Source organism: Mustela erminea, chromosome 7 (genome assembly GCF_009829155.1).
Source record: "Mustela erminea isolate mMusErm1 chromosome 7, mMusErm1.Pri, whole genome shotgun sequence".
In the NCBI taxonomy this organism is placed as follows: Eukaryota; Metazoa; Chordata; class Mammalia; order Carnivora; family Mustelidae; genus Mustela; species Mustela erminea.
Window position 1 is genome coordinate 24,076,676 of NC_045620.1, and position 17,565 is coordinate 24,094,240.

General features: G+C 41.9%; 1 protein-coding gene across 8 annotated transcripts in view; it reads right to left on the reverse strand.

The window, feature by feature from the left end:
- ASIP (agouti signaling protein) overlaps positions 1-17,565 on the reverse strand; it is a 138,821-nt gene continuing 121,256 nt past the window's right edge. For 4 of the 8 annotated variants that reach the window (XM_032350923.1, XM_032350924.1, XM_032350925.1 and 1 more), the window contains 4 exons: positions 6,985-7,154; positions 5,668-5,780; positions 2,725-2,823; positions 1-2,136 (listed from right to left, as the gene is read on the reverse strand). In XM_032350923.1, the coding sequence (XP_032206814.1) occupies positions 1,960-2,136; positions 2,725-2,823; positions 5,668-5,780; positions 6,985-7,144 (549 nt within the window). In that variant the 5' untranslated portion in view covers positions 7,145-7,154 and the 3' untranslated portion in view covers positions 1-1,959. Of the gene's footprint in view, positions 2,137-2,724; positions 2,824-3,555; positions 3,854-5,667; positions 5,781-6,984; positions 7,155-17,565 lie in introns of those variants that run through there. The other 4 variants (XM_032350926.1, XM_032350930.1, XM_032350928.1 and 1 more) reach the window with 4 other exon arrangements.

Sequence of the window (17,565 nt, forward strand, 5' to 3'; positions counted from 1 at the left end):
ATTAACAAAATTGATAAACCCTTTGATGAAGACTTAGAAGGGCTCAAAGCAGCCCATAAAACCTTGACCAAGAAGCCAACTCTTTGAGCACGCTACACAGGCCTCTCAAAGCAGCCTCAGGAGTCATTAACACTAACTTCGCTGCACTGAACAAAAATATACAAAACTTATATAATAAATATTCCTCTCTAGAGTTGTTAACAAAAATCCTTTAAACACATGGTTTGTTCTGGCTCATGGTCTGACGATAACCTTTTAAAATACATAAAGGAAAGTAAATAAATAAACAAAATCAAATACATAAAGGAATTCTCTCTCTACACGTGTCTTGGAATCCATTAGGGAGATCCTTCTATCGCTTTTAGCTATTATTTTTGTTACATATCTTATTAAAGATGCTATTAAAATGTTATGCAGCCTCAAGCTTAAGTAGGAAACATTACAAAAAGACTGATTAACCATACCCTCACCATTCTTTTTCAGATGTGCCAAGACCCTATGTTGAAGATTCTATACATATTTTTGTATTGATCTGCCTAGAGTTGGCAATGTGATTCTTATTTCATTTATTTGACTGCTTTGTTGATCTGTTAACTTACCTTAATAAAGTTTAGATTTAGTTTTTCTTCTTTTTGACTTAATTCTGACTAGATGTGACTTTGAGTTGGAGTTTTAAAATTTAATCCTTACTTAATTTTACTTTATTTGATTCAGTTTAATGTATCTAACTTGTTTGGATTCGATGTGGTCTTTGATTTATCTCAATTGACATTTCATATGATTTGAGATTTATTTGATTTTATTTGATTCTCAGTGAAAATACAATTGAATGATTTGGATTAACCTTCTTCCACAGTTAGCAAACTAGTACTGCTGACCTAGCTTAAGACATATTTGATTCCTGTATGACCCCTACAGATTTGTCATGAGGAATCGCGCGGTAGAATGTAGAGAGCAAGATGGAGTCAAGCAGGGGCCTGTGTCAAGCAGTGATGCAAGCAGCTAAGGGCATTGCAGCCAAGACCAGGTATCACTGAGACCAGCACCAGCTTTTGACACACTCCGAAGTGATAACCAACGGAAACAGAGGAGGTCTGTAAAGGCTCAAGACTGATTAAATCCCTTTTAAAAAGAGGATATTTGCAGCAAATTGTGAAGACTCCTCAGACACTGACCTCGCTCTGTCTGATCACTTCAAAGCCAGCTGCTGCTGAAGGCTGCCTGGTTGATGTCTGAAAAGAACAGAGCTCCTTCTTATTTTATTATGTTATGCTTGAACATAATAAACAGCAAGCGCCAAGAGCTGACCCAGACCCGAGTGAGGCCTTATCTCAACTGCTCGCTCACAGATATTCACCTTCGGTTTGTTAACGTCCTGTCCTCCGTTCTGTATTGTTTGTTATGTGACTTGTACTTTGCTTTGTGCCACCCTTAAGAAGACAAGTTAAACACGTGGTGAAATGTTACCGCGTTTAGAGTATTGAACCTGCTTTATAATTGTTCATCGTGCTCTAGGACTGAAAAAGCTGACCTTGTGGAAGGACACAGCCCATGTGTGAGTATTCATAGCGAACTCCTGACCGGCAACTTGGCGTGTTCTCAGGTTTAAAGGTCGGGATGACGTCTGATTCCAGCAGAGAAGCGGTTAAGGAGGCGGCAGCGCTAGGGCGCGGGAAATCGGGTTTCCCATGCCCGGGAAAGAGCATGCGCAGTCCACGGGTCTTCCGCTGTGAAGGAGCCGGGAGTAAGGGAAAGGGATCTTTGGGGTCCTTTAAGGAAACAGCCACACACTCTGGAGCAGCCTACATATAATTGGGGTTTAGCCGGGCCCAAGCCAGGTCTTCTTGAAGCCCCGCCTCCGGGAAGCTCCGCCCCAACCTAAGTAACTATACGCGCGCCGGGTCCTAGGAAGGCACCGCTGTTGGAAGTCACCGGTGACCTGGAGGCGGCTGGGCGCGCTCAGCAGACGGGGCGGAGCACGCGGCAGGAGCAGGCGCTGCGGAAGAAGCGGCACTGGCAGGAGGCGCAGGGGTCGCAGCAGGCGGGCGCCGGGGACTTGCAGCTCGCTCGAGTAGCCACGCAGGGGGTGGGTGGCGGGGGCCGGGGCCGGGCCACGGTCTTCATGGAAGAGTTTCTCTGCGGGGAAAAGCCGGGACTGCCCTAGCCGGCCACGCCCACCCCACCGGCCTCACGTCGGCCTGGGAACTCCTTGCGCCGCGGAGGGCCCAGACCAGACATCCCCACCCGCTGCCCCACGGTCGCTTGGACTTCATGCCCTCCGGGGACCCCACGGGCACCTGCCTCCCCCAGTCATCCACCCCCTGCCTCCAAATCCATTAACATTTACTTACCTGGCTGGGCTTGGCCCACTTTTTTCCCTAGGGAATCCCACTCTGTTCTAGAGTTTTCACCACCTCTGTTTAACCCCTTCTAGTGTATCCCCAATCTCTTCCCAGTCCTGCCTTCACAGTAAATCGGATCCACCCACTTCTTCACCGCTTCGCTGCTCTAGGCCAGGCCACTATTCTCCCATTTACAGCCCAACCTCTGTTGCCCCAAACCCGGCTCTCCGAAAACGTATGTATGTCTGTATGATGGCAACCACTCCGGCTTAAAGCTCCCAGTGGGTTTTCTTTGAACTTAGATTAAACCATAAATTTCACTTTGGCTCTTGAGGCCTTCAGGCTTGGTCCCGCCCATCTCTCTGAGCTGAGCCCTTGTTACCTCGCTGCCTGCATTCCACGCATCGAACACAGGAAATGAGTAGCCATTAGCCATATGAAGCTTCTGAGGACTTGAAATGCGTCTAGTGCAAAGGAAGAACTGAATCTTCAAGTTTTATTTAATTTTAATTCACTTTAAAAAAGTTTTATTTGTCAGAGCGAGAGAGTGCGCACAAGCAGGGGGAAGAGCAGGCAGAGAAAGAAGCAGGCTTCCTTCTGAGAAAAGGAGCCCAATATGGGACTGGAACCTAGGACCCTGGGATCCCCACCTGAGCGGGAAGATAGGCCCTTAACAGACTGAGCCACCCAGGTGTCCCTTAATTTACATTTTAAAATAGAAGCAGTGTAACATTTTTTCTTTAAATAATTCTTTTCTTGTTGTTGTTAGGACTGCAACTGACTATTAAAATTTAGCATTGGAATTGAGATGTACTGTGAGTGTAAAGGGGCACCACCAGGTTTCAGACTTAGCACACACACACACACACACATACAGTAATGTAAAATATCTCACTTTTTATATTGGTTACATATCAAAATGATAATATTTTTGATATATTGGGTTAAATAAAATATTACTGAAATTAATTACACGTACTTCTTTTTACTTTTTTTAATGTGGCTACTAGGAAATTTTAATTTATATATGTGGCCCACATTGTATTTTTTCTTTCTTTTTTTAAGATTTTATTTATTTATATGAAAGAGCACAAGCGGGGGGGTTGGGGGGTGGGGGGAGCAGCAGCAGGAGAGAAGCAGTCTCCCTGCTGAGCTGGAAGCCCAGTGTGGGTCCTGGGGTCATGACCTGAGCCCAGGGCAGATGTTTAACCAGCTGAGCCACTCAGGCGCCCTTCACATAGTATTTGTATGGGGAGTCACTGCTTGAGATTACCGAATTTTTCAGTAAGTGCTGCTTCCTCCGGGAGGTCCTCTGAGATGAATCTTCCCTTCATTTTCATCACCATGCTTTAATTCCTTTACAGTGTTTATCATTATCTGAATTTATTTTGCCCATTTATTGGCTTACTTGCTGTTTGTCTGTCTTCCCCAACAAGAATGTAAACTCCATGACGGGGGGGGGGGGGGGGGGGGGGGGCTCTATCTCTTGTTCCCTCGTATAGTCCCCATACCTAGCATGCAAATACATTTGTCAACTGTGTTTTCTTCTATGTCAATCACCTGATCAGCTTGTTCACAAAAGGTCTAGAGAGGAGCAGGGGCTTTCTCAAGATCACACAGTACCAGGTCTAAGACAGGAATAATGTGTGCATTTCAATAATGCCTTAATCTAGTATTTCCCACAGTGTGGGAACCTGTGCCACGGTAGTATGATTTTAGGTGGTACACAGCTATTAAGTGACATTAGATCACATAGTGAGAAAGGGCTCTTTTTTCAATCTCTTTCAACTTGAAAGGCCCCAGTTGGTGCCAATTTATCATTAATGCTTTCCTAACTCTCTCTTCCTTCCTCCCTTCCTTCCTGCCTTTCTTCTTTTATATTTTATTAATTTATTTAACAGAGAGCAAGAGAGCACAAGCAAGGGGAGTGGCAGAGGGAGAGGGAGAAGCAGGCTCCCCACTGAGCAGGGAGCCAGCCCTAGGACCTGGGGCTGGATCCAGGACCAGGATCAGGACCTGAGTAGAAGACAGATGCTTAAGCTTAACTGACTGAGTCACCCAGGCCCCCTTTCCCAACAGTTTCTAATCTGACTTTTTTTTTTTTTTTTAAGATTTTATTTGTTTATTTGACACAGAGAGAGAGATCACAAGTAGGCAGAGAGGCAGGCAGAGAGAGAGAGGGAAGCAGGCTCCCTGCTGTGCAGAGAGCCCGATGTGGGGCTTGATCCCAGGACCCTGGGATCATGACCTGAGCCAAAGGCAGAGGCTTAACCCAGTGAGCCACCCAGGCGCCCCTCTAATCTGACTTTTAACACAAAGAAAGACTCCCAGATTTAGAGCATTTGACAAGCAGCCCCATCCAGCTAAAATCCACTAACAATGTTTCATTTTCTTTATAATTATTTATATTGTTACCTTCTATTTATGGCAAGGGATATTGATTTCCTCTCATAGTTCTATATTTTTAAGTTTTAATTTAATTTTTAAAGTATTTGTTTAATTGAGAGTGAGAGAGAGCACAAGTGGTGGGGGGAGAGGGAGAAGAAGAAACAATTCCCCACTGAGCAGGGATCCCACCATGGGACTCCATCCCAGGACTTTGGAATCATGACCTGAGGTGAAGGCAGACATGTAACTGACTGAACCACCCACGTGCCTCTTGAGTTTTAATTTTAAACAAATATATTAAGTAAATAAGTGAAACTCGGTTATGGCAAAAATTGTGGGGGTGCCTGGCTGGCTCAGTCAGTGGAGCATGTGACTCTTGATCTCAGGGTTGTGAGTTCAGGCCCCACGCTGGGTGTAGAGATCACTTACAAATAAAAGCTTTCAGAAAAAAAATTGTGGGAAGTCGTTCTGAAATAACTAAACTTTAGGACACAGCGTATTCATGCAAAGAACGAGAGATGGTGACATTTCAGTCAGAGGGCTAGCTCATATAAGAAGATGCTTTTTAGGGACACCTGGGTGACTCAGTTGGTTAGACGACTGCCGTCAGCTAAGGTCATGATCCCAGGGTCCTGGGATGGAGTCCCGCATTGGGCTCCTCCTGCTTGTGCTCGCTCTCTTTCTGGCCAATAAATAAATAAATCTTTTTTAAAAAGAAGATGCTTCTTAGCATGTAAGCTATTTCACTTAGTGAAACTTAGCTCTCTGGGCTTCTGTGGGGGGTCTGATTCAGAGCTTGAGGCCAGGAAGCCTTTAGATAGCTTTCAGCTTCTTTTGTTCATGTAAGGCTGGAAAATCTTTCATTTAGTTCCTAGTTAGAATTCCCTTTTATGTCCAGGCCCACCCCTACCCCCACAATGAAAACTCCTGGTCCTACCTTGGAAGATTTCTTCTTTTCCGCGTCTTTTCTACTGATCCTTTTGGATTTCTTGTTCAGTGCTTCAAAGAGAGACAGAAGGAGCAAAGCCAGATGTTTCTGGAGGTCACGAACTGCAATAAATTGGGAGGAGCCAGAGGGGGCTCCAGGAAGTCTCAGGGTGGGGGAGAAGAGGGGTTGGTTGGATGAATCATAACTTGGGACTTAGGCCAACAGGTTCTTGATAGCCTGGCTGCTGACCTGGAGTGTCCTCTGAGGAAAGGCAAAGAGGAAATCCAAAAAGGCCCTGAAAAATGGGTTCAGTGCCATGTACACGGATGGACCTGTGTTTCTTGTATTCCTCTTTTTCATTTCTCAGAGTTATGGAGCAGGCACGCTTGATTTGAATCCTGACTCTGCCATTTAACAGCTCTGTTTCCTTAAGCAACCTACTTAATCTTCTTAAGATCCAGTTTTCTCATCTGTAAATAGGGTATGGTAAGATCCACCTTGCAGGATTGTCTTGATAAAAAAGTTATGTTTATAAAATGAGAAGCCTGGCACGTCAAAGGTGATCAAAGGTGATACTTCCCTGATACATTGAGAATATTCTCTTTTCCTAGTGAGATGTAAGGCCCTGAGGGACATTAGTTTAGAACTTGTGTTTTGGAATTAAACACCTGGGTTTGAATTCTGGCTCTGCCAATTAAGAACTTGCGCGATCTTATTCAGTCACTTAACCTTAAGCCTCAATTTCCTCAACTGGGAAGTAGGAATGAAAGTAGCACTCACTTTACAGTGTGCCTTGCACACAAGGTGTATATCTGTTACTATTGTTTTTATCAGGTGAAGTTGAACCAGAAAATGTTCCATGCCAGGCTGTAATGCCCCTGGTATTTTCCCTGAGCAGTTATTTTCAATTCTCAACCTTGAAAGGACTAGTTCATCCCACACTCAGTTATATTCTGCAGCATTTTCTAACATTTTTATTGTTGGTTTTTAAGATTTAACATTTTACATTTTAACATTTAATATTTTTACAGTTCTGTGATTCAGTAAGTTTCAGAAATGCTAAGTTGAACCAAGTTCACGAAGTGTCTTCCCTTCAGGGTTTCTCAGAGCCTTTAACATGCAAAAATTGTTTATTAAATTGGTGGTATACAGGGCTTTTTAAAACCATGAGTCAAGGAATATTTTATTCCTCGAGGATTGCTTTGAAGAATAAGCTAAAAGGAGCTCTGACTTATGTCACTGAATCCTGGGAAGCATGTTTGACATCCTGTAGTCCCTTCTCATGGGCCAGAGTCCAGAGACTAGGCACCAAGACAAGCTACTTACCTACAATAGAGACAGAAGGGAAATCCAAGATTTTCACGGAGGAATTGTCCCTTAGGCTCCTGTCATCCCTGGGCTTTTCTTCAGGTGCCAGGTGGCTGGAGGGAGTGAGGAAGCACATGGAGACCAGCAGGGTGGCCAGGAGTAGGTGGAGGATATTCATCCCTGGAGGCCTGAGTGGGACAGAGAAGGCTGTCAGGCTGGTGGGTCAGGAGTCCTGGCAAGAGGATGTGTCATCCTCGTGCTTTCGTTGTGTTTCTTTGGGCTGGTGCTCTGACCCACTTCCCAAGTGTTCCGGTAGAGCTGGAGGACCACCAAGGCTTAGGACAGGAAAGGGGGACTGAGGAAGGATGAAGAGGGAAAAGGAGAGTCAGGGAGAGGAAGGGAGACACAGCAAGGAGGGAGATTGAAGCCAAGAGAAAAGGAATATATTGCAGTTTTCTCTGTCATCCAGAGCATGGGGTGATGGTTTTTATTTTTTATTTTATTTTTTAAGTCAGTGGCCCCAGGTGACCCTAGACCTGGGCAGAATTTTTTTTTTTTTTTTAAAGATTTTATTTATTTATCAGGGGGGCGGGGAGATCGAGCACAGGCAGACAGAATGGCAGGCAGAGGCAGAGGGAGAAGCAGGCTCCCTGCTGAGCAAGGAGCCCGACATGGGACTCGATCCCAGAACGCTGGGATCATGACCTGAGCCGAAGGCAGCTGCTTAACCAACTGAGCCACCCAGGCGTCCCCTGGGCAGAATTTTTGATTGGTCCCCAGTAGTGCCTCACTGTGGCCGAGGTTTTACTAAGGTGCAGAGGATAAAGCTCCTAAGACTCTCTGAGAAACAAGCAGTGATAAATGGCATCTTCAGACAAGTGTATGTTGTTGCATTTGATTCCCATGTCCAGAGGGAATGAAATGGTATGGTTTGCATGAGAAGGATGGACCTGTTGACATAGCCTAACTGTATTTACTGACTTATTACTGGCTGGATTTTGATGAAGCAGACAGATCTCAGAATGGATTTATTCCCATGAATCCTTTGTTTGGCTTAATCAGGGCTCAGAGCTTCAGTAGCGTCTTCACTTTCTCTGAGCGTGGGATCCCCACTCTTCCCCTGCTCTGTGGGCTGCTCTCTCGGGCCTGGGGAAAAACTGAGGCTGCTTTTCCAAAAATCTCTCTGCCCTGCCACAAAGCATGGTGGGTGAGAAGAGAATAAAAACAATCTGCTTATGCTGGTCCTGCCCACTCCTGGGTTCCCCTTACAGAAGCCAGGCAATTCCTAGCCTACTCCCCCAGCCTAACAAACTACAATAAATAAAATAATAATTTCTTAGAACCTAAGTAATTTAGTGGAACTATATGACTAAACTGAGTCCGAGAACGGTGAAATCTCAGTGGAATTAATCTTACTTGTATGTTGGGAGAGGGCAAAGAATGAGTATTCCTTGCACCAATCCTGGGGAAAGATATGTATATTCTAAATGTAATACAATATAGGCCTATAATGCCTAGTTGTATTATCATCCTCAGGGTCAGTTTTTTTTCTTTTCTTTTTTTTTTTTTTTTAGAATTCAGAATTTTGTGGATTTTCGAAAGCTAATATCATCTATGTCCTATATTAAACTATATACAAGGGTTCTGGGAGCACTCCTATAAAATTTTTGCTACTGCAGCAAAGAGATGGTGATATTCATAATAAGCATAAAAAAGACTACGAATTGACTTGCATCAATTGAGGATGGGTTTTGTTGCTAAGAGACTTCAGGTAAGGTCAGGTTTTGCCGCCAAAGGAAGAAAGAAAACTGGCAGTTTTCAGACTTCTGGGATTTTGCAATTTCAGGTAAAGGATTATGGACCTCTACAAACCCTCATTGCTGTTACTACTCAACACGGAACACACGCTCCCTGCTATTAATGCAAGATAATAATGCTGACAGCAATGACTACCTATGCAACTGTTTCTCAAGAGTAATTTATCTTTCCCTTCTGTCATGGTGAAGACTATTCTTTGATCCGTGTATCACTGGAGATAATTCCTTCTCTTAAACTTATCATCTGGTTTAAGTTACTGCTTAGGATTTAAGATGAATTTCTGTTCAGCATGGTGGATGTAAAGAATCCAGAAAGGGGAGTAGGTTAGCTGGATGTACTTGCTATTTAAGTGGCTGTGTGACCCTGGACCCATCCGGGCCTCTGCTTTCTCATCTGTTAAAAGAGAGGCTAGGACTGCATGATTTAGTACACATATACGAGGCACAGAGTTGAAACTTTAAATAAAGATTTGTTTAATGAATGAAAGAGTCTTAAGAACTTCCTATTCTAAAATCTAATGAATCAGTGATATCGGATTCTTGCTTCCTGGACTTTGGGACAGGTTAAACAGTTGCATAAAGGTTTTGTTAAGGCCATCTTTGAATCCTTAAGAGTTAAGGGATTTGCAAGTACTTTCATGTGACTGAATCTGATTAAATCCTGGAAAAGAGGGCATGGAAAGTCATGGCGAAATGCAATTGGCTGTGTATCTCAGAAGTCTTGCTGGTGTGTGTGTGCATATGTGTATGTACGTGTGTTGTGCCAGCACATGGGTGCTAATGAATAAGGACTCTAACTGAGGAAATATGGGAGACAACAGTATCCAGATCATCCCTGAGTATGATAAAATGAGTAGACAGTATATCAGTACAGAGTACACACTCACTGTGCACTGCAGACATTCCCTTAGCTATGGCACTAGGGGATAGCCTGATATCTTAATCCTTTAGGGTCAAGCCTTGGTCCCCAAAGCAAAAGAAGGGATTATAATTTCCCAGTGATGAGTAAGGGCTAACCACCTATTGGAACAGAGGTATAGGGAGAGATAAGAACTGAGGAAGAGGAGAAGGCACCAGAGTTTTCCTGAAAAGAGTGAACAATATAAGCTGCTGACCATACTAGGTGTTAATGAGGTGCAACCCTGACATCCTGCCTTGGGTTTTGCTTGTGGCATCAGTGAGGGGAGCCAGGGTGTTTGGAAAGCCAGCAAGCTGGCATTACTGAGAAGGTGACCAGGCTTTGTTGGTTGTAATAATGGCTTCTACCAGTCTTGCCAAGCACCAATTGCCAGGGACATAGGGGTCTGGGTGAAGCTCATCCCTGTGTAGGAAAAAAGTGGTCAGAGGCAAAGTAGTGTTTGGTAGAGGCCTAACATGGAGGAGCATCTCTTATAGGCCAGTGGTGCTGGAGGCAGACTCTCCCCTGATCAATCTTTTGGAACAAAATATATACTTGGGAATAAAGAGTAATTAATCCAGGAGGGAATCTTAACCTTTAAATTATCTACAAACCTTTGCCCGTATGTGCTTTTTTTTTCCCCCTGGGGAGAAGGTCCATAGCTTTCTCTGGATCTATAAGGGCCCCAAAAATGCTCAGAACCCCTTTTTTGCAACCTGAGTGGGGTTCATCCAGAACCACAGGCACATGAGAACAGAGGATACTTTTTTTTTTCTGTCCAGGCAATAATTGAGTTCTATACTTGGGAAAGTGTGCTTTTTGGAAGGGGCATATCATTCCAGTACTGGTATAAAGTAAACATAGTACTGAAGCAAACCAAAGAATATAAACATTATGGTTTCATTTGTGAACAAATATCAAAACTCCTTCAAATATAGATATGCTTACATATGCAAAGAAAAAAGAGTGGAAGGATACACATACAAATTTTAAACTTTTTTTTTTTTTTAGATTTTATTTCTTTATTTGACAGACAGAGATCACAATTAGGCAGAGAGGCAGGCAGAGAGAGAGAGGAGGAAGCAGGCTCCCTGCGGAGCAGAGAGCCCAACGTGGGTTTCAATCCCAGGACCCTGGGATCATGACCTGAGCCGAAGGCAGAGGCTTTAACCCACTGAGCCACCCAGGCGCCCCCGCATAAAAATTTTAATAATGAATACTTCTTAGGAGTGGAATTGAGGATGGCAAGTCAGGTAGAGACACGTGCTTCTTCATGTACTTCTGTATTTGAATTTCCTTTTCAAGAATATTATCACTTTGGGGCGCCTGAGTGGCTCATTTGGTTAAGTGTCTGCTTTCAACTCAGGGCATGATCCCATGGTCCTGGGATGGAGCCCCACTCCCTGCTCAGCGGGAAGTCTGCTTCTCCTCTCCCTCTGCCCTCCCCCTTCTTCTCTCTCTCTCAAATAAATAAACAAAATCTTTTAAAAAGGGAGAGGAGCAAGATGGCGGAGCAGTAGGAGACCTAAATATCACTGGGTCAGTGTCGTTCAGCTAGATAGTTATCAAACCATTCTGAACACTTACAAACTCAACAGGAGATTGAAGAGAAGAAGAGCAACGATTCTAGGAACAGAAAATTGACCACTTTCTGGAAGGTAGGATGTGCAGAGAAGTGAATCTGGGGTGATATACAGGAAGATACAGGAAGAGAGACCGTGGTAGTGGTGGGGGAAGTGGTAGAACAGGAGCACAAAATAGGAACTTTTAGAAGTCTGCTCTACTGAGGGACATTGCTCCAGAGGCTAAGCAGGGGTGAAGCCCTCATAGGGACAGTGCGGTCTCAGGACCTGTGGTGTCACAAAAAGACCAGGGTTGTCTGAGTGTGGCAAAGCTCCCAGGTATCAGAGTGGGGAAGCCAGCGGCAGAGATGGAGCTGAGAAGTGGGCTCTCAGCTTGGGGTTACCTTAAACCATGATTGAAGCACAGTTGGGCCCCTGTTATTTGAGCAGGGACCCCACAAGTAGCAGATCCAGGGAGACCCCCTCCTTCCTCCTCTGGGAGAAGCAGTGTAGGAGCATGCTGCAGTAACCTCCTGGGTTTGGAGACTCCAAATGGGGCCATGCCCCAGAGATAGAAACGCTCCATCAGAGGCTGGGTGAATACAGAGTGAGGCTGGAGACCAGGGAGACAGGTGTGAATGATTGCTTTTCTCTGTGGGTACACTGAGGAATGGAGTCCTGAGTTCTCAGCTTCTACAGGGCCAGATATTGGGAGGTCACCATCTTTATTCCCATCCTCCAAAGCTGTTCAGAAATTGTTCAGGGAACAAAAGCTACTGAGAGCAAAACTGAGCAGATTACTTAGCTTGGCCCCTGGCAAGGGCAGTGCAATTCCAACTCAGGCAAAGACATTTGAGAATCAATGCAACAGGCCCTTCCCCCAGAAGATCAACAAGAACAGCCAACAAAGACCAAGTTCACCAATCAATGAAAATTGCAAAACTTCAGAGCTCTGGGAATACAGCACATAGACTTTGTGGCTTTTTCCTCATGATTCTTTAGTCTTTCAAAATTAAATTTTTTAAATTTTTTTTTTCTTATTCTATTTTTAAAATATATTCCTCTTTCTTATTTTAATGTTTTTTAAACTATTTTATCTTATCAGTACATAAAAAAAAACTTTAAAAATTTTCATTGTTATAGTCATAGTCTATCCCTTCATTGTATTTAACCTTATTTTTTGTATACATATAGGTTTTTCTTGCTTTAAAATTTTGGGGTACAGTTTCTTCTAATAGATCAAAATATATCCTAAATCTAGAACATGGCTTTGTTCTAGTCTCCAGCCTGATCACATTCTTTCTTCTTTTTTCAACCAACTTCTCATCTTATCAATTCTTTTTTAGAATCTTCTTAAAATTTTCGGTCATATTCTATCCCTTCTCATGTTTACATACACACACACACACACACACACACATGTATATATATATTTTTTCTTTCTTTAAAGTTTTGGAAGGCAGTTTCTTCTAATACACCAAAATACACCCAAAATCAAGTGTGTGGCTCTGTTCTAGTCACCAGTCTAAGATATATCTATATCTATCTATATCTATATCTATATCTATATCTATCTATTCATATATTCATATATTTATCCCCCCCATTTTCTTCTCCCCCCAGTTTTGGGTCTATTCTGCTTTGGTTAGTGTATATTTTTCTGGGGTTGTTGCTACTCTTTTAGTATTTTTATTCTCTCATTCATCTATTCTTATCAGGATAAAATGACAAGGTGGAAAAACTCACCTCAAATAAAAGAACAAGAGGCAGTACCAATGGCTAGGGACCTAATCAATACAGACATTAGTAATATGTCAGAACTAGAGTTCAGAATGACAATTATCAAGGTGCTAGCTGGGCTTGAAAAAAGCATGGAAGATACTAGAGAATCCCTTTCTGAAAAAATAAAATTCCTTTCAGGAGAAATGGAAGAACTAAAATCTAACCAACTTGAAATTTAAAAAGCTATTAATGAGGTGCAATAAAAAATAGAGGCTTACTGCTAGGATAAGTGAGGCAGAAGAGAGAATTAGTGATATAGAAGACTAAATGATGGAGAATAAAGAAGCTGAGAAAAAGAGAGACAAACAACTACTGGACCATGAAGGGAGAATTTGAGAGATAATTGATACCATAAGATGAAATGATATCAGAATAATTAGGATCCCAGAAGAAGAAGAAAGAGAGAGGGGGTTAGAAGATATATTGGAGCAAATTATAGCAGAGAATTTCCATAATTTGGTGAAGGGAACAATCATCAAAATCCAGAAGGCACAGAGATTCCTCCCCCTCAAAATCAATAAAAATAGGTCCATATGCTGTCATCTAATAGTAAAACTTGCAAGTATCAGTGACAAAGAGAAAATCCTGAAAGCAGCTTGAGACAAGAGGTCTGTAACATTCAATGGCAGAAATATTAGATTGGCAGCAGACCTATCCACAGAGAACTGGCAGGCCAGAAAGGAATGGCATGATTTATTCAGAGCACTAAATGAGAAAAATTTGCAGCCAAGAATACTATATCCTGCTAGGCTGTCACTGAAAATAGAAGGAGAGATAAAAAGCTTCCAGGATGAACAAAAACTAAAAGAATTTTCAAACATGAAACGAGTCCTACAATAAATATTGAAAGCGGTCCTCTAAGCAAAGAGAGAGCCTAAAAGTAACAGACCAGAAAGGAACAGAGACAATATATAGTAACAGTGACCTTACTGGCAATACAATGGCTCTAAATTCATATCTTTCAATAGTTACCCTGAATGTAAATGGGCTAAATGCCCCAATCAAAAGACACAGAGTATCAGAATGGATAAAAAAACAAGACTTGCTGTCTGCAAGAAACTCATTTTAGACCCAAAGACACCTCCAGATTTAAAGTGAGGGGGTGGAAAACCACTTACCATGCTAATGGACATCAAAAGAAGTCTGGGGTGGCAATCCTTATACCAGATAAATTAGATTAGATTTTAAGCCAAAGACTATAATAAGAGATGAGAAGGGACACTATATCATACTTAAAGGGTCTGTCCAACAAGAAGATCTAACAATCTTAAATATCTATGCCCCTAACATGGAAGCAAGCAGCCAATTATATAAACCAATTAATAACAAAATCAAAGAAAGAATATCAACAATAATAAAATAATAGTAGGGGACTTTAACAGCACCCCTCACTGAAATGAACAGATCATCTAAGCAAAGATCAAGGAAATAAAGGCTTTAAATGACACACTGGACCAGATGGACATTGCAGATATATTTAGAATATTCCACCCCAAAGCAACAGAATACACATTCTTCTAGAGTGTGCATGGAACATTCTCGAGAACAGATCACATCCTGGGTCACAAATAAGGTCTCGACTGGTACCAAAAGATTAGGATCACTCCCTGCATATTTTCAGACCACAATGCTTTGAAACTAGAACTCAACCACAAGAGGAAAGTTGGAAAGAACTCAAATACATGGAGGCTAAAGAGCATCCTACTAAAGAATGAATGGGTCAACCAGGAAATCAAAGAATTTTTAAAAATTCATGGAAATAAATGAAAATGAAAACACAGCTGTTCCAAATCTTTAGGACATATCAAAGGCAGTCCTGAGAGCAAAGCATATAGCAATTCAAGCCTTTCTCATGAAACAAGAAAGCACTCAAGTACACAACTTAACCCTACTCCTAAAGGAGCTGGAGAAAGAACAGCAAAGAAAGACTAACCCCAGCAGGAGAAGAGAAATCATAAAGATCAGAGCAGAAATCAATGAAGTAGAAACCAAAAGAACAGTAGACAAATCAATGAAACTAGGAGCTGGTTCTTTGAAAGAATTAATAAGATTGATAAACCCCTGGCCAGACTTATCAAAAACAAAAGAGAAAAGAGCCAAGTTAATAAAATCATGAATGAAAGAGGAGAGATAACAACCAACACCAAAGAAATACAAACAATTATAAGAACATATTATGAGCAACTGTATGCCAGCAAATTTGACAACCTGGAAGAAATGAATGCATTCCTAGAGATGTATAAACGACCAAAACTGAACCAGGAAGAAATAGAAAATCTGAATGGACCCACAACCAGTAAGGAAATTGAAGCAGTTATCAAAAGTCTCCCAACAAACAAGAGCCCAGGGTGAGACAGCTTCTCAGGGGAATTCTACCAAACATTTTAAGAAGAATTAATACCTATTCTCCTGAAATGGTTCCAAAAAAATAGAAATGGAAGGAAAAATTCCAAACTCATCTTATGTGGCCAGCATTACCTTGATCCCCAAACCAGACAAAGACCCCATCAAAAAGGAGAATTATAGACTAATATCCTTAATATCCTTAATGAACACAGATGCAAAAATTCTCACCAAAATACTAGCCAAGAGGATCCAACAGTACATTAAAAGGATTATTCACCACAACCAACTGGGATTTATTCCTGGGCTGCTGGTTCAACATCTGCAAATCAATCAACATGATACAGTACATTAATAAAAGGAAGAACAAGAACCATATGATTCTCTCAACAGATGCAGAAAAAGCATTTGACAAAGTACAGCATCCATTCTTGTTCAAAACTCTTCACAGGATAGGTATAGAGAGTACACACCTCAATATCATCAAAGCCATCTATGAAAAACCCACACCAAATATCATTCTCAATGGGGAAAAACTGACAGCTTTTCCCCTAAGGTCAGGAACATAGGAGGGATGTCCACCATCACCACTGCTATTCAACATAGTACTAGAAGTCCTAGCTTCAGCAATCAGACAACAAAAATAAATAAAAGGGTTCCAAATCAGCAAAGAAGTCAGACTCTCACTCTTTGCAGATGATATGACACTTTTTGTGGAAAACCCAAAAGGCTCCACCCCCAAAACTGCTAGAACTCATACAAGAATTCAGTAAAATGATAGGATATAAAATCAATGCACAGAAATCGGTTACATTTCTATACACCAACAATAAGACGGAAGAAAGAGAAATTAAGGAGTCAATCCCATTTACAAATGCACCCCAAACTATAAGGTACCTAGGAATAAATCTAACCAAAGAGGCAAAGAACCTGTACTCAGAAAACTATAGAATACTCATGGAAGAAACTAAGGAAGACACAAAGAAATAGAAAAACAATTTCATGCTCATGGATTGGAAGAACAAATATTGTGAAAATGTCCATGCTATTTAAAGCAATCTACACATTTAATGCAATCCCTATCAAAATACCACCAGTTTTTTTTCCAAAGAAATGGAACAAATAATCCTAAAACTTGTATGGAACCAGAAAAGATCCCAAATAGCCAGAGGAATGTTGAAAAAGAAAACCAAAGTTGGTGGCACCACAATTCCAGACTTCAAGCTCTATTACAAAGCTGTCATCATCAAGACAGGATGGTACTGGCACAAAAACAGACACATAGGTCAATAGAACAGAACAGAGAGCCCAGAAATGGACCCACAACTCTATGGTCAACTAAACTTCGACAAAGCAGGAAAGAATGTCCAGTGGAAAAAAGACAGTTTTTCAACAAATGTTGTCAGGAAAATTGGACAGCCACATGCAGAAGAACAAAACTGACCATTTCCATACACCACACACAAAAACAGACTCAAAATGGATGAAAGACCTCAATGTGAGACAAAAATCCCTCAAAATCCTTGAGGAGAACATAGGCAGCAACTTCTTCAACCTCATCCACAGCAACTTCTTCCTAGAAACATTGCCAAAGACAGGGAAGCAAGGGCAAAATGAACTATTGGGACTTCATCAAGATCAAAAGCTTTTGCACAGCAAAGGAAACAGTCAACAAAACCAAAAGACAACTGACAGAATGGGGCAAGATATTTGCAAATGACTTATCAGATAAAGGGCTAATATCCACAATCTATAAAGAACTTATCAAACTTAACATCCAAAGAACAAATAATCCAATCAAGAAATGGGCAGAGGACATGAAAAGATATTTCTGTAAAGAAGACGTCCAAATGGCCAATAGACACATGAAAAAGTGCTCAACAATACTTGGCATCAGGGAAATACAAGTCAAAACCACAGTGAAATACTACCTCACACCAGTCAGAATGACTAAAATCAACAAGTCAGGGAATGACCAATGTTGGTGAGGATGCAGAGAAAGGGGAACCCTCCTACACTGTTGGTGGGAATGCTAGCTGGTGTAGCCACTCTGGAAGACGGTATGGAAGTTTCTAAAAAAGTTGAAAATAGAGCTATCCTATGATCCAGCAATCGCACTACTGTGTATGTACCACAAAGATACAAATGTAGTGATCTAAATCGGCACCTGCACCCCAGTGTTTATAGCTGCAATGTC